General features: G+C 55.3%; 6 protein-coding genes across 7 annotated transcripts; 1 reads left to right on the top strand and 5 right to left on the bottom strand.

The window, feature by feature from the left end:
- The first annotated feature begins 181 nt into the window (after nucleotides 1–181).
- Nucleotides 182–3228, top strand: PV07_07323. Of its 2 annotated transcripts, none has more exons than XM_016394392.1 (2): nucleotides 182–2329; nucleotides 2547–3228. In XM_016394392.1, the coding sequence occupies exon 1, from the start codon at nucleotides 377–379 to the stop codon at nucleotides 2093–2095; it is 1719 nt and encodes a 572-aa protein (XP_016247811.1). In that variant the 5' UTR covers nucleotides 182–376; the 3' UTR covers nucleotides 2096–2329; nucleotides 2547–3228. The 2 variants fall into 2 exon arrangements, with proteins under 2 accessions (XP_016247811.1, XP_016247810.1); XM_016394391.1 differs by having other exon boundaries at nucleotides 2520–3228.
- Nucleotides 2233–4213, bottom strand: PV07_07322 (uncharacterized protein). Its single transcript, XM_016394390.1, has 4 exons — nucleotides 3520–4213; nucleotides 3369–3400; nucleotides 3136–3265; nucleotides 2233–2999 (listed from the first exon to the last, which is right to left on the bottom strand). The coding sequence occupies exons 1-4, from the start codon at nucleotides 3534–3536 to the stop codon at nucleotides 2540–2542; spliced, it is 639 nt and encodes a 212-aa protein (XP_016247809.1). The 5' UTR covers nucleotides 3537–4213; the 3' UTR covers nucleotides 2233–2539.
- A 2196-nt stretch (nucleotides 4214–6409) lies between these two features.
- On the bottom strand, nucleotides 6410–9321 carry PV07_07321 (uncharacterized protein). The gene is made up of 2 exons (XM_016394389.1): nucleotides 9191–9321; nucleotides 6410–9138 (listed from the first exon to the last, which is right to left on the bottom strand). Exon 2 carries the CDS (start codon nucleotides 8549–8551, stop codon nucleotides 7037–7039), a length of 1515 nt encoding a protein of 504 aa, XP_016247808.1. The 5' UTR covers nucleotides 8552–9138; nucleotides 9191–9321; the 3' UTR covers nucleotides 6410–7036.
- Nucleotides 9322–9726: 405 nt separating this feature from the next.
- On the bottom strand, nucleotides 9727–12931 carry PV07_07320 (uncharacterized protein). Its single transcript, XM_016394388.1, has 5 exons — nucleotides 12408–12931; nucleotides 11778–12352; nucleotides 11379–11621; nucleotides 11061–11329; nucleotides 9727–11011 (listed from the first exon to the last, which is right to left on the bottom strand). The coding sequence occupies exons 2-5, from the start codon at nucleotides 12320–12322 to the stop codon at nucleotides 10266–10268; spliced, it is 1803 nt and encodes a 600-aa protein (XP_016247807.1). The 5' UTR covers nucleotides 12323–12352; nucleotides 12408–12931; the 3' UTR covers nucleotides 9727–10265.
- A 627-nt stretch (nucleotides 12932–13558) lies between these two features.
- Nucleotides 13559–17590, bottom strand: PV07_07319 (uncharacterized protein). Its single transcript, XM_016394387.1, has 4 exons — nucleotides 16038–17590; nucleotides 15784–15986; nucleotides 15211–15727; nucleotides 13559–15158 (listed from the first exon to the last, which is right to left on the bottom strand). Exons 1-4 carry the CDS (start codon nucleotides 16153–16155, stop codon nucleotides 14485–14487), a joined length of 1512 nt encoding a protein of 503 aa, XP_016247806.1. The 5' UTR covers nucleotides 16156–17590; the 3' UTR covers nucleotides 13559–14484.
- A 1622-nt stretch (nucleotides 17591–19212) lies between these two features.
- PV07_07318 (uncharacterized protein) lies at nucleotides 19213–21962 on the bottom strand. The gene is made up of 4 exons (XM_016394386.1): nucleotides 21052–21962; nucleotides 20299–20806; nucleotides 20084–20248; nucleotides 19213–19984 (listed from the first exon to the last, which is right to left on the bottom strand). Exons 1-4 carry the CDS (start codon nucleotides 21509–21511, stop codon nucleotides 19969–19971), a joined length of 1149 nt encoding a protein of 382 aa, XP_016247805.1. The 5' UTR covers nucleotides 21512–21962; the 3' UTR covers nucleotides 19213–19968.
- Between the last annotated feature and the right edge of the window lie 1259 nt (nucleotides 21963–23221).

Raw genomic sequence — 23221 nt, 5'->3', positions numbered from 1 at the left:
ACCTTGCAAACTCGTTTGGACAGGGGGTTGCGACGTCAGAGTATATGTTCGATAGGCTATGTACAGGCCATGTCCTTGAGTCTCAGGTATCAGCATCTGGCAGAAACAGATCATTTTGACGGCTTTCGAATTCCGCGAATCGTCGTCCCTCCACATCGCCGCCATTGTTGACGGAATTGCGAAACCTACGTCTTGAGAAGAAATGCTTGCCCGTACCGAGATCTCGGTTATTGACGGTCTGGCTGCGGGAAAGAGACTCTGATCTCCAACCGCAGTCGCATTGACAAGACATCTTCCCCAGGCACGAGGTATCCTCTTCTTCAAAATCCTCACTGCTCAAGGCTCTCTCTCTCTGTGGTGCTGCAGAGAATCTATCATGGCTCCCAAATATGTTCCGACGAACTCGGTCTTGAGGAGTCTCAACCACGCTCTTCGAGAACAACCTAAGTGCTCCTCCACGTCCCACTTCAGACCGAGAACAACAAGGTCAGCAGCGACATTCACTCACCGACGGCATGCCCAAGCCATCTCCGTCCTTCCAACTGCAGTGGACAAGTCCAGCCAAGACTTCAAAGACAATGCAGCGCAGCTGGGTGAGGCCATGAATAAATATGCAACCTTGCACCAGAAGATCTCCCAAGGGGGACCAGAGAAGGCGCGCCAAAAGCATATCCAAAGGGGCAAAATGCTCGCAAGAGATCGCATAACAGCTCTCATCGACCCTGGTAGCCCGTTCATGGAACTCTCACCCCTCGCCGCTCACGAGGTTTACGAGGATGAAGTCCCCGCCGCGGCCGTTATCACGGGGATTGGCACCGTCGAGGGTGTGACATGCATGATCGTTGCCAACGATGCCACGGTCAAGGGCGGGACATACTATCCGTTGACCGTGAAGAAACACCTGAGAGCGCAAGAAATTGCTCAGCAGAACAATTTACCGTGCATATACCTGGTCGATTCTGGTGGCGCGAATCTACCGAACCAAGCCAACGTCTTCCCGGATCGGGATCACTTTGGACGTATATTCTTCAACCAAGCTAGGATGAGCAGCATGGGTATCCCTCAGATCGCGGTGGTAATGGGCCCTTGCACAGCCGGCGGCGCATACGTACCTGCCATGTGCGACGAATCCATCATCGTGGAGAAACAAGGCACCATCTTCCTGGCAGGTCCGCCGCTGGTGAAAGCGGCCACAGGCGAGGTCGTCTCGGCCGAAGACCTGGGCGGCGGCTCACTTCACAGCTCCGTCTCTGGCGTCACCGACTATCTCGCCGTGGACGACGCTCACGCAATCGTTCTTGCCCGCCGCTCCATCGCCAATCTCAACTACCCCAGAGAGCAACCTCCGGTAAACCCCAATGAGATCCGCGAACCTCTGTATGACCCGTCTGAGCTCGCTGGGATCGTAGGCACGAACCTGCGCAAACAGATCCCCATGCGCGAAATCATCGCCCGCATCGTCGACGGCAGCGAGTTCGCCGAGTTCAAGAAGGACTATGGGACCACTCTGCTGACGGGGTTCGCCAGGATCCACGGCTACCAGGTGGGCATCATCGCCAACAACGGCATTTTGTTCTCCGAGTCGAGCTTGAAAGGCGCGCATTTCATCGAACTGTGCTGTCAACGGAACATCCCGCTGGTATTCCTGCAGAACATTTCTGGGTTCATGGTAGGCGCGGACGCCGAGCGGGGCGGCATCGCGAAGAACGGGGCAAAGCTGGTTACCGCGGTCGCCTGCGCCGACGTGCCAAAGTTCACCGTTGTCGTGGGCTCGTCCGCCGGCGCAGGGAACTACGGCATGTGCGGGCGCGCCTACTCGCCTCGGTTCCTGTGGATGTGGCCCAACGCGAAGATTGGGGTCATGGGCCCCGACCAGTTGACGGCCGTCATGGAGACGGTGGGCAAGAGCGTGGACGTGGGTCTGAGGGACCGCATTGAGCGGGAAAGTGATGCGTGCTTCTCCAGCGCGAGGCTGTGGGATGACGGCGTCATCCATCCCGCGCAGACCAGGAGCATGCTGGCGATGGGGTTGAAGGCTGCGCTGGGCGGCAAGGCAGATGACAAGCAGACGAAATTTGGCGTCTTTAGGATGTAGATGGATGGCGGTTTTGAGTTGGTCCCAGTCCATCTCTCCGCGCGAAATGGGATCCGCCCAGTCAACTGGGTCGGCCATGGAGGGCACGCGTGGATGCAGGGCTCAGGGGAACATTGAGCAACACCTAGACGACTCTACAGCGCTTTAAACGAGAACAAGCAAATTGTTGATGGCAAGACAAGAACGAGACAGAATACAGTGGTCGTCAGACGACAACAATTCGACCTGAGTCGGGTAAGTCTAGAGCTCAAACTCTTGTCCCGTTCCTCCTCCCCTCGTGCTTTTTAGCCCAGGCCCATTCTTTTTGTCTAGCTTCTCGAAAAAAACGCCGGTGATAGTATCCCGAGGAAAATACGTGTGTCAACATCCCCATTTCCAGGCATGTCCATGGGATACTTTCTGTTGTACTGACTCCTTTGGAAAGATCGACTGGGCTGAATGTTTTCACAAGATGACGCACCTGTCCCGATTCCTCTGCCGCCGGCCCCTGCGATCGTGCCGGTTCGGTCTGTCCCTCCTCCTCGCGGCGGCCTGCTGCTCGACCATGAGATTCCGCGCCCCTTCCTTCTGGATGATCTGCGCGCACAGATTCAGAAACACCTCGTCGACGTTGGTCCTCCGCCTGGCGCTCGTCTCGTAGTACGGCTTCTGACCCCACGACTGCGCGAGTTGGAACGCCCGTGCGCGGGGCACGACGCGGTCGTCTTCCATGTCGGACTTGTTCCCCACCACGACGAGAGGGATGTCGTCGTCGTCTTTGATGCGGACGATCTGTTCGCGTAGTTCGGCCAGTTCGTAGAACGAGTTCATGTTGCAGATGGAGAAGACGAGGAGGAAGCCCTGGCCTTGTTTCATGTAGAGTTCGCGCATTGCTGTGAATTGTTCGGTGCCGGCCGTGTCGAGGCTGGAGAGGGTTTCAAAGAGCTGGTTAGCACGGGAATCATGGAGACAGCAAACGAGATTGTGGCACATTCGCGAGGCGCCATTGCCCTCGTTGCAGTGGAATGAGAAAGTTCGAGGAAGGAATCCCAGATCCTTACATTTCCAGCATGATCTGTCGACCATCGACATTGACTTGCTTTCGGTACGAGTCCTCGATGGTTGGGTCATAGCTCTCAATCCAGACATTTTGCACGAATTGGGCCGTGAGACAACTTTTACCGACTCCTCCTGTTTTGGGCACGAGACCAGGTCGTTAGTCTGAGAGTTTGGCGACTCGAGGAAACCCCCGCGAGCTCGCAAAAGGTTTCTAGATTGGACAGATCGAACATACCAGCACCAAGCACAACAATGTGATATTCTCGCCTGTAGCCATCGAGGAGATTCAGTTAGGCCGATTGACTCTTGCCGGCGGGAAGGGAGGGGCACTCAGGACTCAAACTCGAGACCAGGTGGTGGTGGTAGTAGGCGAATTGAAAACTTACCTGGGCTGCAGACTCATCCTTACTCACCCCGCGACCTGCCACCGCTCACACAGTCGTTGCGACACAGACAAGTCCGACTTTTGAAAATTGCCTTTGGGTTCGAAAGTGTTTCGACTACATTTCAAACCATAAATCGGTCCTCTTCCAACACCGCTCTGGAGAGAAGGGCTCGGAGGGTATGGTGAGCGACCGAAGGGGCAAGAACAGTAGGGCAAGCTCAAAGTCCACTTCTCGACGCCGGTTTTATGGGAGGTCGGCGAGCTGAGTGAGTCGTGCAAAGGGAAAATCGGGTTATGGGTGGTTTTTAACGGGTTTTGTGTGGGATCAAGGTACTTGAAGGGGGAAAGCGGTTCGCTACGTGATCTAGTTCCAGATCCGGCTGGGTTTGTTACTGGAAAGTCGTGTTCTTGCCTGCCGATGTTGATCTCCTAACTTGCTGCCTCGTGCAAATCCTTCAGCCTGCAACAAAACCCCGAGTGAAACGTGTGGTGAGGGTGATGGGAAAGTGAGTGAGGCGTTCAATGTGGGCGACTAGCTCGGATCATAGGCGAGTGACGGACTCGTTCGGGTCTGGTTCGCTGGAGGGACGGGTGATGGAGGGAGGGGAGTGGTCTGCCTGGCCGAACCCAGGGAGCAACGTAGATGTAGTGAGAGTGGTGGCAATGACGTTTCGTTGGATGTCGTGGAGGTGACGATGGTTTTGTTTGTTCGAACGCGCACAGAGGAGTGGACCGCTCGCCATTTACATAATCGGTTCGCGCGCCCATGGACAAGGGGGAAGGGGGGCCCAGGTAGTTCTTTTGGCCTGGTGTCGTTTCTGCCGCTGTTGCAATGAGAACTGAGGGTCTCGAAGTTTTTAGTCTGGGTGTTGGTCCCGCAGAACGAGGTCAAGATCAGCATCGCAAAAAGTCGATGCTGACTGGGGCGGACAGGAGCTCAACTGCTGGGTCGGAACACTGCACTGTCCCTTCTTGCTGCAGGCCCATTCGCTTTGGCCAGTTGCCTACCGAAAAAGGGTTGTCTGGCTGGCTACCAAATGTGTGACCTGTTCAGTGAACAATTGGAACATCGGATGTGGATAGGGATCTCTTGCCCACAATGGAGGACCACTGTGGAATCCTCGAATTTTGGGGTCATGGGTAGTTGACCGTCTTTCCGGACACCACGCCCACAGACTGCGCCCCTGCCTGTGCCTGTGCCTGTGCCTGTGCCCGTGCCTGAGCGGGCTCGCCCAGGCTCAGAACTGCCCAGCCACGAGGGCACCAGGGGCATCCCTGACTCCGGAACGCAGGTCGGGTTTCTTAGGCGCCTTGGGCTACTGGATGTTTGGGTCCAGGGACGAGTTCCGGGTGGCTGGACTGACTTCACGGGGCCGGGGAACTGCACCATGAATCATCCCGGTAAGCCGGGATGATAGCAGCTGGTGCTCGAGGTCCATCTTATCAATAGCTGGTTAGAAGGAAAGTCAGGAGAAGGACAATGACTTCCCGATTGCGTCCTCGCAGCCGAGAGCTCGGGCTCGAAAAAGCCAAAGCCCACAGAATCCAAGCTGGCAATCTGAAAGACGACGACGATCCTTGTTCATCCAACGCTTGGTTTGTGCATAGCCGACCCGCGGTCACTGCAGGCCTTCCTCGTCCTCTTCCTCTTCCCCTTCCTCGGGGCACTCACCGCACTCTTGGGTGTTGGGGCATTACGACGCACAACGCACGACTCTTGCTCTCACAATCCCCCCGGCCTTCTCCTCCCACACCACTCCACGAGATCCTCCTCCCTCTCATCAGGGTTTCAGCCGCGTGCCCCTCTGAATCAGCAGTCTCGGTCTCTCCATGCTCCTTTGTCCGCCTCCTCCCTCTGCTCACTTATGCGGGCGCTTTCGGGCTCAAGCTGAATCGACCCCTAACAGACTTCGTGACTACCTGCATGGGCCATCAAAGGCGCTGTCGATATGCACCCTGTGGTCTCCTCGCGCTCCTTCCTTGTACGGCTACGATCATCGCTACTTGGAACGAGACATGAGTGATGACGGATGAGGCTTGAAGACCAAGATCGGCAGGGGGACGCTTTTCCAGATAAATCCAAGGCCCTGCATGCGCCTCAGACGCCCGAACCATGGAAACCCATCCCTGTGGAAAATACCCGCCCACCTCATGGGGTTCTTTGTCCAGCAGGAACAACTGTCCGAAGTCCTCTGCATTGTTCCTCAGGGGACCCGAGTGACTTGCCATCTTCCAGCTCCACTGTCGATCAACGTCGTTGTTCAGACGAATGTTCTCGAACTTTACCCGTTCAAGTAAACATGAAGCAAGTTCACTTTGAGATCGCATCCGTCATACCGGCATTGTGCAATGGAGTTGTTTCGAGATTAATGACTCCCACTCTCCGGCCTATCATACCCAAGGGAGATCCGTACACGGGTTGCAAGTGGACGATGAACGCTGTTCCGCCCAATGCCACCTGCAGCTCTTCAGGTTAATGACTTACGATTTTGCACGAGCAACCAACCGGCTGCCTCAGCGAGATGGTCGAAGAAAGTCACTTCTGCCAATCCTCGCCCAAAAGGTTGTGCACAAACCTGCCGGGCTCTAGTCGTCTCGCAGTTTCAGGCACGGCAAATCTTTGGTTGCATTAGCGCTTCCTTCTATCTTGCTGCACTGGGTCTAGATTGATTCGTTACCACTTCTCCGCCAAGGGTCGTTGTTCGCACTCTATCATTGTTTTCCACCAGCACTCCGTCTTCCGAGTGGGCTGCGTGATATGCGGAGATACCTCCTTCGCATGGCACCTGAGAGCGAGAGCCACTGGGGCTACCAACGTCTCGCTGCGAATGTGGTACCTCAGAACTCCGTGTTCAGGTAGATACGAGTTGCTGTGGCTCGCGATTCGTCACGGAAAAGGGAGCCAGGCCAGTCACGACGCCGTTGGAAATCGAGCAGTAGCTAGTCCCCGCCTCACCACATGTTAGAAAGCGAGTCCACCTGTCGCTGAGTGTGTCGAGCCAGCACGCACTGCATCTTCCACATTTCACATATCTCTGGGTTGGGTATACGAATTCCATTCACATTGGAATATGTCAAGCGTGCTTCAACAGGGAACCGGCCACATTCGACCTCGATTGGCCCGGAGACTTTCAAAGCTGAACAATCATTCCTTCTTTGACGATTGCCAGAAGAAGTTCTGCATTTGGGCACGACGGGTTGGCGTCCACGGCTGACTGAGGTTGATCTCGGACACTCCTCCACATGGTCCGGGTGACTTCCACCATGTTCTTAGCCAGAAACTTGTCGAATGGGGTTCCTCTCGGCTTGCAAACTCAAGCCTCGAGACAGATCGGCCCCTCCACTCGCGCGCTATTCGATAGTACCGAAGGTAGATGCACAACGCCCACCTGAGAAAGCCACGCAGTGGAGATGAGAACGTCGATGACCATGCCATCGGCTCTGTACAGTTGGGCCCCGCCTGGGTAAGCACGCGTATCAGGTACCTGTCGCAACCTCCCTCCAGCAAGCCACCACCTTCACACACAATGGCTGGCCGAGTCAATTTCGCTCACTCGGGCACCTCCAAAGTCCGTTTCCTCCATTTCCTCATCGGTGTCGTCCTCGCCGCGCATGGCCCACCACCACCGACTGCCTCTCCAGATGCCATCAACATCACCCCTCGCTTCCTCTTCCTCCTCTGTGCCGACCAGCCAAGTCCATTTTTTCAGGAACCATCTTTTAGCCTCCCAACTTCTCGTGTTCCAGGCGACGCTGTCGCTCATGCCTCTCTTCCCGCTCTTGACCGACTTCCCGTGCCTGTTCGTAAGCCCCGACATGCCGCCCCAGCATACCAGCCCACCGTGCATCAGGTCCATGAACAGCTCTGCGTGGTCCAGGATGCCATCCACGGATGCCTGGACTGCATGGTCACGGAAATACGGGAATACAAGGCAGTCGAGGTAACTTGGGTGTGGATTTAAGAGTTGAGCGGGCGTTGGGCGCATGGGCGGCTTCACTGACTCGAGATGCTCTTGCAGCTCCGGCGTGACATTCATGAAGGTGTGTGCGAACTTGTAGCTCACTGTCACCGGGGAGGATGAGTTTGTTGGGGAGCTCGGGTCAGGTTTGTTGAGCGCGACGTAGCAGCCGGGGAAATGTGATGGGTGGTCGTTCAAGTACTGGCTGCGGCTGATGCCGATTGAAAGGGCAACAGCGAGTGAGGCTTCGACATTGCCTTCGCCGACGAGGTGCAGGTGATTCATGTATGGATCTGCCACGGTAAGCTTCGGGGTGAAGAACTGCAGGCCGTTCGGGCTTCGCTGAGGGGTCAAGGTCATAAGAGTCGTCGAACCGCGCGAGATGCCAGGATGATGTTGGTGTGACGGTTGGGAAGGCGCCGGTCCGTGTGGCATAGCCCAGATTTGCCGCAGGTCAATGTCGCCATAGTCATCGTGGGTATGATCGATGATCTCGTCGATGTCGGTTACGGTCGCCGGTGTATCGGGGCCTACTTGAAGCTGGATGCCGGGGAGGGCACCCTGTCCAAACGGTAAGTCCCCAGCAGCGACAAATGCTTCTGCCAGATTTATCACCCGCGGGCCCGAACCAGTTGGGCCGGTGGCTCTGTGTGGTATCTTGGCCGGAGACGACAATGCGGGAGACACAAGATCGACATTGACGGTCCCCTGTCCATCCTCATCGTCTTGGATGTGAGTTTCTGTGCCTGAGATCTCGATAAGCTCATGGCTGGGCCTTCGCGGGGTCTGTTGGTGTTGGCCGGGGTGGGACAAAGTAGAAGCAGCCTGCTCCTCCAGGACCTCGAGTTTCTTCTTCAGTCGCTCCCTATAAGCCTTTTGTGCGCGCCGGTTTTGCTCCCGTCGCTTGTCGGTGACCAGTCGGACGTACGGTTTTCGCGGGCCACGGGTCTTGTCGCTCTGGGTATGGTTGCGGCTGTGATTGGTGTCTGCCTCTTGGACCTGGGGGTGGTGTGGGCGTTGAAGAGGGTGCCGCTGGCGCTGGTGGTCACGATCGTCGTCGTGGCGGTCGACCATGATTGCTCTGCTCGCTTTTAGCCCGTTGGTACCGGCAAGAAGCTGTTCGTCCGCTGCTCTAGATTCCCCGTCCTCCGCTCTCCCCAATTCAACCAGCCCTGATCAAGTTAGAGGGGGGCAGCCGTGCTGTGCTCGTTGGTGGCAGAGACCCCTCTCCCAGCGGACGGGGTGAAATTGGCCAGCGCTGGCTGAGGCGAGGACCGTGCAGATGGACGGATGGATAGTAGGTTGCAGCGATCAATGGCTGATGGGCGACGGATGATGGATGATGGATAGAGTGAGCCAACAACGTACGGGGTTCCTTACTTGCTCTGGCTCTGGCTCTGGCTCTGGCTCTTACTCTGGCTCTCGCTCTCGCTCTTCTTTTTTGCCGTGTCTTCTTCGCAGATGAGATGGACGGAGTGAGCAAGTGGTGAGCAAGGAGTGAGCAGGTCAGGGAATGAAAGGAGTCCGAACGGGGAGGAGGAAAAAGGTTCTACGCCCTCCCTGGTACGCATACGCGGAAGGTACGGACTCCTTCCGGTTTCCCTGGGCGGCTTTGATTTGCCCTTCGGCGGTGCGATGCAGTCGTTGGCACCTAGTGTGCCCTAGCAGCTAAGAGGTTAGGTAAGGTGGCAACCAGGAGGGCAAGGTACGTACAGTAGGTAGGTTAGGTAGGTACACGGAGCGAGGTCCTGTAGGCGTGTGTGTCCTCGTAGGGTGCACGGTGTACGGTGTACCGAATACAGCGCACGGTGGCGCCTGTGGAAGGACCGAATCCTGAATTATAATGGCTGATTCCCCCTTCGGCCGAAGAAGCCCAGTTCACTCCCAGTAGCTACGGGGTGTAAGCCAACAAAAAGCCCGTAAGCCAACGCCTGAGCGAAGTGGGGGGCAGCGGAATAGGTCGACACAAGGCTGCCACCACTTACTGCTCGTTAACTCGTCCTGCGACGCCGGGGCGGGGCACCGTGGCTGAATAATCAAGGCTGATAAACCGTTGAAGCCGCGGTCTCCTGGCGACCAGGACGGGAGTAGGACCGATGTCCTTGTACCCTGGATCATTGACACGTGATCTGCCTCACCGACACCACCGAGAAAGCAAAGCCACAAGCCACAAGCCACAAGCCACAAGCCACAAGCGTGATTGGACGCTCGGATTAGAATACGAAAAGAGACTCCACTCCTCGGTTGTGCTCTCACAAGGTTGAACTCTGGTGACTCTAGAACAAAAAAAAGACGACGTCATTTCGGGGATATTTTTGGGTGCCCTTTATGGCAATACCATGCCCCATGCCCCATGCCGCATGCCCATGCCAACGCCCACGCTCCATGCCATTGCGATCCTTCTTTTGGTCCAAGCCGGTGCTTCTAGCAAAATGCAAGCAATGCTTCGGCTCGCACAAAAAAAAAGCACTCTTCCTCTTCTCGACATTAAAACGTCACAGCGTCAAAGCGTCAGATGGGTGTCTGAGGATCCAGCACAGCCCAAAAAACTCCAAACTATGCACTTTTCCCCCCGGTCGTCAAATCTCATGTTTGGTATGCGACTCCGTCCCAGACCCCAGATTCAAGAATGATGTTCATGCCCGCGCCATGCAGGAATCCCTCAATTGTGCAAGCCGGTAAACACGTTACAAATACCCTCTTGTCATCATCGTCATGCTTATAGGCGCCCTTAAATTGGTCCCGGCTCATTCGTACCTTGCTCTCCCTGTGAGCACCATTACCATTGTCACCGCGAATAGACCCCATAGACACTCTGCCACTGGACCAACTCCCTCGTCAACGTCTCCATCATATCCACACTGCCCATCGTCGCAAACTCTCTCTCGTCCATCATTGACACCACGTTGTCGTCGTCCTTCTCTTTCACGTCCTTGAGCCCGGCCTCGACAGCCCGCACCAGGCTCGCCGTCGGCAGGGCGCTCCCGGCGGAGCTCGAAGTGCTCGAGCTCTTGCTTATGCCGTTCGGCGTCATCGAGCCCTTGGAACTCCCGCCGCTGCCGCCGCTCACCTGTATCGCCGCTTGAACCTGCGTCGTTCGCTCCGTCTGCATGCGGCCAACAAATTCCAGAATCGCCGCTACACGCCTCTTCATCTCGTTGAGACTCGTCCTCGCCGGGTGTGTCTTGGCCTTTGAACTGCGTCCACTCTCACCGTTGATGCAATGTACCCCACCCGTGCCCCCTGCACTTCCCTTCCTATCGGCACCAGATGGGGATCCTCCATTTCTGGTGTCGTGGCCGTTGATATCGTGAGATCCGTCCCGCAGAGGCGTATGGTCCCCGTCTTCTCCATTCATCTGGTCCCGCGTATATTGATTTCTACCAAGTCTTCCTCGCCTCGCAGGCAGTCGCCCGCCCGGCTTGCGATTATGGTTATGATTCGACCGTCCAGACGGGGGCGTGTCTGCTTTTGTTTTGCCATTGGGTTGTCCTCCCTTGGAGGGAGAGAGGCTCGGGGTGGGAGGGGGTGAGTCTGCCTCACCGGTCAATATCTTCCAATTGTGGAGGTGGGGGTAACTCACCATCGGCCCTTCTTCGTTCTGACCGAGCATTACGTTTGCTCGCCGCCTCAGCCCGCTGGGCTGCCTGTTGTTCCTTTGCCTTTTCTCGAAGCTCCTTCTCGCGATTGTTTCGAGCCGCAGTTCCCCTCAGTTTCTGTGATGCATTTCGACCGTTGGTGGTTGATCTGCTGGATGGGTCATCAACCGCTGCTTCAGGTGATTCGCTGCGCTTAGAGACTGTCCCTGAGGAGTTGGATCCTGTACGTTGTCGCTTGGAAGTACCCTTGTGTCTGTCCCGAGTTAGCAACAAGGAATGCTCCCGATCATAGGACGTCCTACTCTTCTGATTCGTCTCTTGGCCGTTTCCCAAGGGTGCCCATCTCTTTGCTCTCTTCAATGGCTCTCCTCAACATCTCATCTTCGTCGTATGCACCCCGACTGTTGAAAGTGGCCCTTCTCTTGGTGCTGTCGGACTGCTTGCTCTTGTTCTCTTTCTTGCGGCCCATTTCAGGATTTGAGGATAAGGGAGAGGATCGACTGGAGTTGGTCTCCGGAACAGGGAGATAACGGGAAGATTTTGGCCTGTTGGATGCATTGTCTCAGTCTCGTTCCTTGACAGAATTGGCAAACAAGGCGATAATACATAGCCACCACAATGAAAAGTTGAGGAGAGAAAAAACTCCTTCCAGCAACTGCCATTCCGAGGGGCTCAAAGCGTAAGGGTTTGATAGAGCTCACCCATTTGCAGATTTTGTGATCTTGTGGTATTCTGGTTTGCACAGTTCACAGTAGTATTCATCCGGGAGCATCGACTCATCAAGCAGACCCATGCAACCACCGTGTTGCCAGACACCGCAGTTGTCGCACTGGACGAAAAAATTACCCGTGTCATCGGTGAGGACGTCGGGGTTTGTCTGCTGTTGCCGCAGCGCAGGCGAAGGACCAGGATACTCGGCTTGCCCACAGATACAGCGAGTGATTTCCTCATCGGCAGGGTCAAGGTCATTTTCCTCATCATCAACCTGTTGTTTGACTAGTTGTTCTTTGTCATCTCCATTTCGGCGACTGCGACGCGGTGCGATTTGCTCGGCCCGCGAGGAGGAGTCTGCGCCATCAGCAGAATCGGATCGTTGAGTGGAGGGTCCTCGAGGAGAGGCTGCCCGATGGTTGGCTCGAGTATCTCGATCGGATTTGGAGTTGACTGAAGTGGTGGAGTTTGTGTGGTTGGGACCGAGAGGGGGCTGCTGCGACGAGCGAGCACGGGATGAGCGTCGAGGGCTCATTTTGGGGGGTTCCTTGCCGTGGCAACGTTTCTATCGAGCAGTGTAAGTGTCATTGCAGGGTCAGAGGATGTGGGACATGTCGTACGGGGGCAGGCAGAGGAGTGGTGGTGGAAAGGCAGAGTTCGCGCCGTGGGTGGGTTGTTACAAATTCGCTCGTGTCTCTCACAGGAGGAGAAGCGGGTATTGCGAAAGCCAGAGGAGATCACAGAGACAGACAACAACCGCAGCAGGGTGCCAGCATGGGAAACGGCATATTCACATCGTTGGGGGAGTGGGAATTGTGCAGGAAACTGGCGAGGGGAGGGTTGTTGTGCTCTGTAAGAAGTTGAACCAGCAAGCAGTTCCTGCGACCCTCTTCGCTCTGGTGCTGGCGAGACTGCGGCGGTGACTGCACAGAGCACAGAGCACAGAGCACAGAGCACACCCTTGGCCTGGCGCTGTCTTCGCTTGCACCGAATGGCCGACCAACGGATCCCTTGGAGGCGGCAAAGCCATCTGAGTGGCCGGCCAGGGACCAAAAAGCGGGCCGCGCAGGGTAATGCGCATCCAGTGGGCTTTGTGGCCTTTTGGGTTCCCTCCTCCCCCTCCTAAGTCGCTTCTCCAATTGACTGCGAACGATCGCACGACGACGCCAGCTTCTCCAACGTCGAGCCCTGCATGGGCAATGGAGGATCTTGGGAGGCTGATTAGGTTGAGGTGCGAGATCCCAGATGCGTGCAATGGCATCCCCGTCATTTATGCGCCCCCTCTCATGCTGGGGCAAACGGCGGTCCAGGGTTGAAATTTTGGGTGCGGCGAGATCCAGTCTTTTGAACCGCAGTTTGCGGCCAGCCGAGCTCTCCAACTTCGATCACGTGCCGTTCGCGGAGAAAAAACGGCCCTGGTTGAGCCAATCAACGCGTCGCTGAAGACCCCGCCAACAGCGCGTTTTTCGCAATTTGCCATTTACGTCCGAAATTCGACCATATGCTGGGTATATGAGCACCGTCTTTCAGGTCTCTGAATTTTAAACCCATCGAGCCTCTTCGACTCCGCTCACCCATCACCTCATCCTGGGGGACGATGTCCATTCTACGAAAGACCACAGCAATGAACGTTCGTGGCCTTGTCACCTGTTGGCTCCAGGACCTCTCGGCTACAGTGTAAACGATGGGAATGGTTCGTGAAAATTGAGTCGATATGATGTTTACTTCCGCCCCTTGTTGCGATGCATAGGACCTTGGACTTCCGCGCCTACGCGCCGGTAATATACCGCCAACATCGCCATGGAAACACCGGACAGCAATTCTGTCCTTTGATATTTCGGCCGGTCCAGAGTATTACACAAGACTCCCCCCAAGTCTTCTGAAGAGGTCAACGCTGCACTATTCACTCCTCATTCGGGCTCTGGCTGTCCCTACTCTTTGATTCCAAGCATCTGCATTTCACAAAGTCGAGGCGCAGACTCTGTGCCTACCTTTCAAGGCATTAGGAGATTGAGTGCGTCGCCATAAAGAGGGGAATGCCGACCACTTCCTCAAGAGTAGACGGGCAAGGCTAGGTAGCTAGGTGATTGAACCCAAAGGCGATTGGTCCAACTTGGAAAGGCCACAAGAGGGAATGATTCTCGGTCCATTATGGTGGGTAGTCTCGAAGGTGCGCGGACAGGCAAGGGCCGGAAACATTTACCTCCCGCGGACGGCGCAGTCAGGAGATGCGTTGAAAAGGCAAAAGGGAATGTCGCCATGCTGCGTGCAGTCTTTGGGCAAGATCGTCCGCTGGAAATCAGATGGATTGGGATGGCGAAGCGTACCTGCGGGTCATCATTTAGTTGCATGAAGTATCCAAAACCTGCAAAAGCTAAATATTGATTTCATTCCCCATTGGGCAACTCGGTGCCAGTATAGTTCAAAATGCTCTCGTGCTGTTAACTCGAGCGAATGCTTCATCAACGCCATAAGCCAATCTATTCCAGAAAACGTAGGGCGGAGGCCCGCAGCTCCCAAAGTGAATGCCGCGTGTATAGGGGGTCCCTTAGGAAATAGTCTTGCTGCTCAAACCATAGTATTGTTGATACACATTTTATTCGGTCGTCTCGTCGTAACGTCATGTCGTGGTACAAGGACGCCCATGTCTGCCTCAAAAGAAGGACGTCTTCGATGGGTCCTCGCCACAAGGCTGGCTCAAAACAAAGGCTCTGGGCTTGACGGTGACAAGGAGCCAGGATCTTCGATTTCGCTTATCCGGTGCTGCTTGCGCACCTGGATGCCACCGGCCTTTGTCACGCCATCCCGTCGACCCATTGATAGCAGTTCTTCTTCCTTGGAATGGGCCTTCTCCTTCTCCTTTTCTTTTCCTTTGGAATCCTGCGGTTCTGTGGCAGGGCCAATATCCGAGCTTCCTGTTTCATCTCTTCTGGTCTGAATCAGAAGGCTGAGCTGGCTCTTGGTTCGTGGAAGTTGCATGTTCTCCAAAGACGAGTCATCGTCATCGGCATCATCGGACACAGCTTCACTCGACATGCTCCTCCGCAGTCGTGAAGACCCAGGGTTTTCATCTTGAACCGGGGCCATGGCTTCCTTTTCCCTTTCCTTTCCTTTGCGCAATTCCTGGGGCAGCTCATCTGCAAATCGGACAACACTACCTGTCTTTTTGATTCGATTTAGACCCGCAAGATTTGTCGAGCTGGCCAGCTTCTTTTGGGTTTCGGCGAATCTGCCTCGGAAATCCGGATCGACCAACTCTCCCGAAGAAATAGGCAAAGGGGCAGTGGTTGCCAAAGGAGGGTCAGGAGTGGAGTCCACGCTCTGCCACGAGGAGGCCGACGGAAGAGCGAAAGCCGGTCCGCTGGTAGTTGCTGTCACTCGAGTCGTCAGCTTGCACCCCCTTAAGCTGAGAGAAATACTTACAAGGCGCAATTGGCAAGCCAGGAGGGGGCCCTCTGGCAGCGAGACGACCTACAAGTCCGCCGGCGTCTTGCATTGCAACATCAGTCGCGGCAGGCCCTGGGTGGGCCCTAGGAGACTTTGGCGCATTGGGGCCGCCTGGAGATTTCTGCGAACTGGACTTTCTTCGTGGGATTTGAGGCCTTGTCCTTGACTTTCCAGCGGTGGCTAGTACAGGCATTCTCTGTCGTCCACCGCTAGTGGTTCTGCTCAAAGTCGGTCGCGCAGACGACTCTGAAGTGGCGTGAGATGTAGACCCCGAAGTATCTTCAGACTGCTTTCGGCCATGTCCACCGGGTTGCACGAGGGAGCCATGGGGATGATTGTCAGCTGGGTCGGCCGTCACGGAAGGGAATCTGAAATCCTGCAGCGTGGGTGCAATGCTTGGCCTACTTCGTGGAGAATCCGATGTCTGACGGAACTCAGAGGTAGGCGACAATGGAGAGGGTGTGGTTGGGGTCTGGTTAGAAGTAGACAAATCCTGAGCCATTCCAGTCAGCAGGAATGTTTACATATGATGTAATGGATCAAGCGTACCTGCGTGATAAGTCGGTGAGGCAGCCTCACACTGTCTTCAATTGGGGTCAAGTCGAAATCTTGAGTGCATTGAGTCCACAAACGCATCAGTCGTGCAGATGTCATGGACTGGGTGAGGACCGGGCTGCTCCATACTCTCCAGAACAGGTTTCGCAACCTCGTAGAGTTGCTGTCTTGGGTGGCGTCGCTTTGGATTGCGTAGACTAACAAACGATCAGCATTTGCTGGTCTCCCAACTCCTGGAGGACACAGACCTTTCCAAAACTTGCTGAGCACTTCTGCGTTTGTGATGTCGACATGAGAATCATCGAGAGCATACTGTTGGACATTGGGATTGGCATTAATCAGTCCTTGGGGTAGAACGGCCGTCATGACAAGCGACTGTCAAGGTACGTCTCCGTCGGTGGCAGTTGGACGAAGCCGGACGATCAAGCCCCAATTTGACCAAACCATGTCCTTTCGTTCCAGCAAAGTGGTACACGATGAAAGCTGAGCGACCGAAGACTCGAAGAGGAGGAAAAGAAGCGGTAGGCGTGGTGGAGGGGAAATTGGGAGGCGGCAAAGGCAGGAGGAGCCCACCAACCCGGGCGTCTCGTGGCGGGGAGGAGCCCAAAGATCGGTGTGTAAGAATAGATGAAGGCACAACCGGGAAAAGCAGATTTTTTTGCCTTTGTGTTTCTTTTTGCTCAGACCCTTCCCGCGGCACGTCCAATGTGCGTGTAACCGTAAGTAGCCCGGCTGTTCAGGACGGGTGGAAGTTGGCTGGAGGTTGAGCTAGATCACCGCTAGAGCTGGAAACAGCAAAGGCCACTGGCGACGTCGATCGAGGAGGCTCACTACTTTGGGGGGTGGTACAGTAAAAATGGGAAGAACTGTCAGGTCCTGATCCTGGGCATGGGAACCCTTGGGTAGGTGGTGAGAAATCGAAAGTCTGGGACCCGCTGCCGAAAGCCTAAAATAACGGGGGAAGCCAGTGACAGCCAGTAGTGAGGCGGCGCGGAAGGCATCCGTTGGGTAAAACCGGAGCCCTGAGTGACTGAGTTGAGCAACTAAACACGAGATGGGCTCAGTTCAGCTGAAGGCCCTCCCGGGGACGGTTGATTGAATGCCCTGAGTTGGGCCGGAACCGGGAGGAGGCGAATTGACGGTACAAACGTGGGTGACGGTCGTGACAAGCAGGTGGCCGCGGTCAAGGGGAGCAGGTGACGGAGCTAGCGCGGGAATGGCGGTGGACGGCCAGCATGAATTGGCCTTGGGAGACGAGGTGAGGGATCAATGGAAAAGCAGCAGAGGCGGACAGGAGAAGTGATACGTCGAGACAGGTGCTGGAATGTCGTTTTGATGGATGGTGAGTGGGTAGCAAGGGGGGACAGGCCCTCGAGAACCGCAGTCAGCCGACCCCAAACCCCAACGAGCACCGGTCCAGAAGCCCAAAGCTGAAACACGGCTTCAGGTTCACAGGAGGGACTGATGTTGATGCAGGAACCAGGCCCAGATGGCAAAATATCCGTTGGGGGTGTGGACCAAGGGGAATGAGCTTCATGTACGAACGGGCGGAAGGAGAGGGGTTATGAGAGACATCGGCTGGGGTGAGGCCTGGGGTGGGATCCAGGAATCGGGAGACGGAACAGTCCAGAGGAGGGAACCATGGTGATCATGGGAACAAGACTGCTAGACAGGGGGTGGATTTGTGTTCTAGTGAAAAGATGTCTGATTGAGTTCCGAAGCTCCATGGTGGGCAAAACGGCATTGAGCATTGAGGGACGAGCAGAAAGTGACGGGATGACGCGATTGGGCTGGAGTGAATGTGGGCTCACAATTTGTTCCATCTGTTCACCATGGGCCGGTGCAATCTGCCAATGGGCAACGCATCCCGCGTCCCGAATCCAAGGACGTCCTCATGGCCAGCGGTTTGTCTGTGGTACGTTGGGGGTGACTTGTGACTTGACGGATGGTCGATGAAAAGTGGGCGGGACGAAATACCACATCCGTCGTAGTCAGCAAGCATCATCCCCGAGAAACGAGAAGAAGAAAAAGCCACCACCACAGGACTGGGCGAAAGGAGGAGAAAAGCGGAGAGAGACAGAGGCGGCAGCAAGAGACAGAGGGCATCTGCTTTGAGATGGGTGGATTTGCGCTTCCACCTGCTCGCCATTGGTTTGAGCCCAAGCCAGAAACCGGATCAATCTCCTGCTGGGTTTGGCACCGAGAGAGTGAGGCTTAAAATACCTGCAGAGCACTGCCCACGAGTCACTGCCGAGCTACACATGAGTAGCGCTCTCTCTGGCACGAATGCAGGTCGATCACGAAGGTCCGAGGTGGCCACAATGGAGCCACTGTCATGGACCAGGTGGGACACTAGAAAAATCGAGAACACGCGCTGATCAGCGTCGGTACTAGCAGGATGGAGGGAGTTACATGGGCTGGACTCGGTACCTCGCACACCAAGCACAACAGACGGTTAAACGGCAACGAGGACGGAAGGGCCAATCACTATACTTGACGGGCCTCGGTAAGGACTTGTTTGTACGTAAAGTCAAGCTCAAATGAAAGGAGGGAGATGAGACGGTGCTGGTCTGGCTCTGGGCCGGAGAAATACAAAGGACTTGGGTAAGGGAAGTTGGGCCAGATCTTGCAAGCATCATGGGGGCTGGCCGCGGATTGTCATTGGTCTCTTTTGTGGCCCTCCGCCTTGATCTTCGTCGTCGTCCTGCCTCACACCGCAGCTTCACGACTCAAGTCGTTGTCTCTCCCTAGCTAGGTACATAGGTAGCTCCAGGTACCTATCTCGCCAACGTTGCATCCATGGGTACGTACCTGCACCCTCTGGCGGCCCACCGTCTCCTTTGCCTTCCGGCCAGCCAGCTACTTACTAGTTACTTTGGTAGCGTACGAGTCTTCCACCCCTCTCGCCTCGATTTGAAGCTCCTCACTCCAACTGCATTCCACCATGGTACACCATGTGTACTACTCGGACGAAAGCACCTCAGCCTGGCCCCAGGTCGACGCTACTGCTGTATGCCCTAAAGTACCCAAGGAAGCCATTTCCATCTCGACTCTCCACTTTGCTATCATTCTTCAACCCCGGCTTAGTCCTGCAGCGACTCCCACGCGCTATCACACAACCCACAATCCACGTTGCTGGGTCGCCCCCTTTCTTCCGTGCCGGATGTGCAACCATGTACAAGGGCAGTGGTATCTCACATAGCTGCACAGAATCCTCTCTAACTAATCCTACCGATGGCACACAAAGTCCCATCTGCGTCCCTCGTTGGTCGCCGATCTCCTATTTACCAGACCCCTGATACCATGAACCTTCCCCACGCCGCTTCCACTCGGCCCTACCTTTGGCGGACTCCTGATCAGCTCCTTGTTTCCTTATTTATCTTATCAGGAATATTATCACATATGACTGTTCTGAACCAATCACGGCTATCTCGCATGCGCCACATGCTATTTTGCTTCCTCGGAGACTTTAGCGGCAGCCTTGGCTGCGGCCAGCCTTCTACACAAGTCCATCGCTACCGACCTCGCCGCCAAGGTGCTGCTATACCGTGGATGTAGCACAAAAATTCCCGGTAGCGACATTTCTCGCCTTGTTGCTTGACGTTTGATCAAGAGCGGCGGTCTGGATCACCCTGGCTTTCACGCGGTCTCGCCCCTAAGACTCACCGCAATGATTTCCGGAGTGTTTTTGATGCCCAATCCTCCTGGAATTTCGGTTCGATGCCGGTTGGTAGGGCCTCACTTCCATGTGACTATGGCTCCAATGTCGATCATGTCAAAGGCTGAGGCCTTAGGCTGTGCCATAAATGGATTGCGAACGCTATCGAACCACGCCGTGAAACGTGGGGTGAATATTGTGCTCAGCTGCCTGTTCATTATCCTGACCACCGGGGATTCGCCAGGCTTTCCAACTCCTACCGCAACTTCAAATTGCCAGGAATCGCGGTTACAGTCGGCTAACGGGCACCGCGCGTCGGATTGTCCCCGATCCTATTTCTAAGGGAGCAAGAGGAGCTCGCACATGACCTACAATGCGTTTGCAATTTGTGCCCCTTCTTCACACCTGCATTGGGCACCTGAAACGGCATTCACTAGCTCGTATAGACTAGGCTCAAACGACATGTTCCCATGGCGGCCTTTTCCTTGCCCATCTCCACTTGACATTGGAGATCAGCGCTTTTAGGTGCAGGTATATCTGCGGATTGCGAAGTCAGCGAACTAGACCACCAAAAGAAGCAATAACATGGGTGATCCAGAGGGCAGACGTCAAAACAGGGGATGCAAAAGAACTTACCCTCCGTCCACTCGCAGATCTGCGCCCGTGACATACCGACTGGCATCGCTCAACAGGTATACCACAGCTCCTTGGAGGTCCTCAGGAGAACCCATCTTGCCGACCGGGATCAAGGATGTCCAAGTTTTGTTGAGTTCTGGGTTGTCATCGAGGATTTTGCGGGTCCTAGAAGATTCGTCAGGCGGACTATCACAGAGAGGAAACAGGGCACGTACAAAGCCGTCAACATGTAGCCAGGGCTGATACAATTCACCCGGACATGAGCGTGTGCCCATTCCACGGCCAAACTGGCGGCGAGGTGCCTGACCGCTGCCTTTGCCGCGTTGTATGGGGCCTGTGGTTGCGGCACGTTGACAATTGCGCCAGACATGCTCCCGATCATGACAATGCTCCCGTGGGTGATGTTGCGTTCCATCAAATGCCTTCCTACGGCGGTGCTGAACAGATATGTTCCGTCGACGTTCACGCCCCAAAGTTTCTTTATGCGCTCATATGGGTAAGTTTCAGCAGAGAAGTTCTCGGTGAATCCTGCCGAGGTCACCAGGTGGTCGATTTTGCCGTGCTCTTTGAGAATCTCGGCGATGCACGCATTCACGGATTCTGGGTCAGATACATCGGCATAGTGTGCAGTCACCTTGGGGATATAGTCGTCGGAGCCGCTGTCTGTGTTCTCCTTGGACATCATCGACATCAGTTCTGCGGCTTGTTTTTCGCCTTCCTCCTCTATTTGGAATAAGATGGGTTAGCATGCCGGTCCCTCCGGGGTGCTGCTCGGAACTCGATCGAGGAATTAACACAGCAATCTCTCCAAGTATCACCAAACAGCCGTGAGAGTGCGGGAGACTCCTCCTGTCCCGACAAAGTCTATGGTGTAGGAAATCTCGGTGTCATCCAACCCACTGACTCGCACGTGCTAGGATTCTCCTGGATCGAAGAGAAAGTGTTGAATGGGGTTTGGGAAAGCTTACTATTCAAATCGACAATCGCCAGATCTGCACCTGACTGAACCAGGCCTTGGCCCATGACCAATCCAAGCCCTCGCGCACCCCCCGTCACGACGGCCGTCCTCCCCTCGAGACTGAACGTCGGCAACGTCCTAACATATTGGATGCCCCCTCTCCCGCGCAATGGCCTGTCCCGAGGAAATTCCTCTTCTGCTGGGTATTCGACCACGATATCTCGATCGGTTCGAGCGGCTGAGCCTTCATGGGGGCCGGCCGAGGTGCCCGTGGCTTCGGTGGAGACTTTATGATATGGATCTTGTTCGTCTTTTTCCCATTGGGAAGGCGTGACTCTTAGGGAACGGGAGGACGTGGAGGACAAAGGTCGGACGAGTGATGGATATGAGGCGATACTTGAGGGAGCGGAGCGGAGGCTGTTGAGACGAGGAATTTGCCGGAGCAGGCGGAGGGTGCTGGACGTATTCATTTTGAATTCCCTCCTACGCGGTTTCGCTGTTCTGTAACAGCTTCGCCTCTGATGGTGGGCCGGAAGGTCGAAAGGACAAGAGCAATGTTCTTCCCTGGCACTCGACAGCTCACCCGGCACTCGGTGCCAGCAGCGTACAGAAGGCAAAGTATACCTTGGTTTTGTCCCCAGTTGTCTTGTTCTGTCTCCTTTGTCCTGTGTCTTCTAACAGACTTTCTTGGCCAAATTGTTTGACGCGGCGTGGGACGATTTCAATCAATGGAACCCTAGAATCTGTGACTTTTCACCTGGGAAGGATTACTGCGTAAGAAAACAAACGGTGTGAGAGCAGAGGTATAGTGAAATGAAAACAAGTGAAGGACAAGAAGAAGTTTCACCAGCTAGGTACGTGTGTGTACGTGTATAAGAGCGGGAAGGTAGCTCTCCCCAGGGGATTTTTTTTTGGTTTGTGGTGGTCGTCAAGGTGAGAGTGAGGGGGGTTATGTCATATGTCATTATTGAGGGTCCCTGGGTCCCTGGGTCCCTCCCCCGAAGCTCCTCCCTGGCCCTGCGCCTTGAAGCTCCAGCTCTCACACAACGTTGGGCGGGCATTCGTCACTCCTGTGGAGCAAAACTAACGAGTTACCTCACCCCCCAACAACCCTAGCAACACAGGAGATTGGCTGCATTCGGTACCTACCGTCACTAATAGATATTTGACATGCCCAATACCTAGCTAGGCATCGGTAGCTTTGCAGATTGGTGCCTGTGGTGCTACTGTAGATCGTTGCGTCCCCTGCAGTTCCAGGGCTCTCCGGCCGGAGAGGGTTCCGAGCAGGAGTGACGCACCGGCGGTGACCATTCTACGACTGGCTCTGTTCTTGTGCTGGTGCTTGGGTTCTTTTGGATCCGTATCTAGGTATGTGCCGAGTAGATGCATCCCACCAAGGGACACGTAGCTGCGAGTACGGACTGTGGATGTGGCTCTGGCCCAGGGTAGTCGAGTAGGGACCTATCTACCAAGTAGAAGGAAGGTAGGTAGGAACGAGATACCTGATACTACAGCTCGCTAGAGAGGTGGATCGAACCAATGCATTTAGGAAACCGGCCCGGGGGTGTTTCGAACTCTGCTATCCTTAGCGATCAGCCTCACTCCTCCTACTACCACTACTAGCCGCAGAGCAAATCGCCCGCCAGCCCAGGTCGATGCCACCATGCCCATCCCTCGTCGGCTATCGCTGCCTCGAAGCAACGTTTCTCAGCTACGCAATCCATTTCTCGTCCTCGTCCTCGTCCTTGTGCGCTTCATCTTCGATTCGGGGCGCTCGGTGAGCATCGCTTCCCTATTCTAACCACCACTACCAACACTACGCATCACCCACCAGCACAGCCGCCGTAGCCGTTAGAGTCTCCTTCCGCGGGGCAGGCATCCTACCTACCACTTCCATGCGGGGGTATGGACCGCGTACGCACGGGCTGCGTCGTATTATGCCCTACAAATAGAAGCAGGTTGGCGGCTGGGAATCTACAATCGATGCAATGGGAACCTGTCGAGGGGGAAACGGACTTGGCTTTGTCGTGTGCTATTATGGTACTTAGGTGGACAGGTAGACAGGTAGACAGGTGAATGGGTAGGATAAGTAGTAGTATGGAAGCAAAAACTCAAATTCTGGGGTATCTAGGCTGACCTGTGCTGCTTGGTCTGGGAAAAAGGTACGCCCATCCGACAGC

This window comes from Cladophialophora immunda (assembly GCF_000835495.1).
Source record: "Cladophialophora immunda strain CBS 83496 unplaced genomic scaffold supercont1.4, whole genome shotgun sequence".
NCBI classification, from domain to species: domain Eukaryota; kingdom Fungi; phylum Ascomycota; class Eurotiomycetes; order Chaetothyriales; family Herpotrichiellaceae; genus Cladophialophora; species Cladophialophora immunda.
Note: the sequence above shows the minus strand (reverse complement) of the source record. Positions and strands in the feature narration are given on the sequence as shown.

Excerpts from the sequence above, each read along its gene's own strand:
- PV07_07323 (XM_016394392.1), top strand. The coding sequence starts at position 377 with ATGGCTCCCAAATATGTTCCGACGAACTCGGTCTTGAGGAGTCTCAAC.
- PV07_07322 (XM_016394390.1), bottom strand. Across the intron at positions 3,266-3,368 it reads CATTGTTGTGCTTGGTGCTG|GAGGAGTCGGTAAAAGTTGT; the intron begins GTATGTTCGATC and ends TGCCCAAAACAG. Across the intron at positions 3,000-3,135 it reads CGACAGATCATGCTGGAAAT|CCTCGACACGGCCGGCACCG; the intron begins GTAAGGATCTGG and ends AACCCTCTCCAG.
- PV07_07321 (XM_016394389.1), bottom strand. The coding sequence starts at position 8,551 with ATGGTCGACCGCCACGACGACGATCGTGACCACCAGCGCCAGCGGCAC.
- PV07_07320 (XM_016394388.1), bottom strand. The coding sequence starts at position 12,322 with ATGAGCCCTCGACGCTCATCCCGTGCTCGCTCGTCGCAGCAGCCCCCT. Across the intron at positions 11,622-11,777 it reads ATCACAAAATCTGCAAATGG|GCCAAAATCTTCCCGTTATC; the intron begins GTGAGCTCTATC and ends TGCATCCAACAG. Across the intron at positions 11,012-11,060 it reads AGAACGAAGAAGGGCCGATG|ACTCACCCCCTCCCACCCCG; the intron begins GTGAGTTACCCC and ends CCGGTGAGGCAG.
- PV07_07319 (XM_016394387.1), bottom strand. The coding sequence starts at position 16,155 with ATGACGGCCGTTCTACCCCAAGGACTGATTAATGCCAATCCCAATGTC. Across the intron at positions 15,728-15,783 it reads CTCACCGACTTATCACGCAG|GATTTGTCTACTTCTAACCA; the intron begins GTACGCTTGATC and ends GGAATGGCTCAG. Across the intron at positions 15,159-15,210 it reads TGGCTTGCCAATTGCGCCTT|CAACTACCAGCGGACCGGCT; the intron begins GTAAGTATTTCT and ends CTCGAGTGACAG.
- PV07_07318 (XM_016394386.1), bottom strand. The coding sequence starts at position 21,511 with ATGAATACGTCCAGCACCCTCCGCCTGCTCCGGCAAATTCCTCGTCTC. Across the intron at positions 20,807-21,051 it reads GGCGATTGTCGATTTGAATA|AGGAGGAAGGCGAAAAACAA; the intron begins GTAAGCTTTCCC and ends TATTCCAAATAG. Across the intron at positions 20,249-20,298 it reads GGCTACATGTTGACGGCTTT|GACCCGCAAAATCCTCGATG; the intron begins GTACGTGCCCTG and ends CGAATCTTCTAG.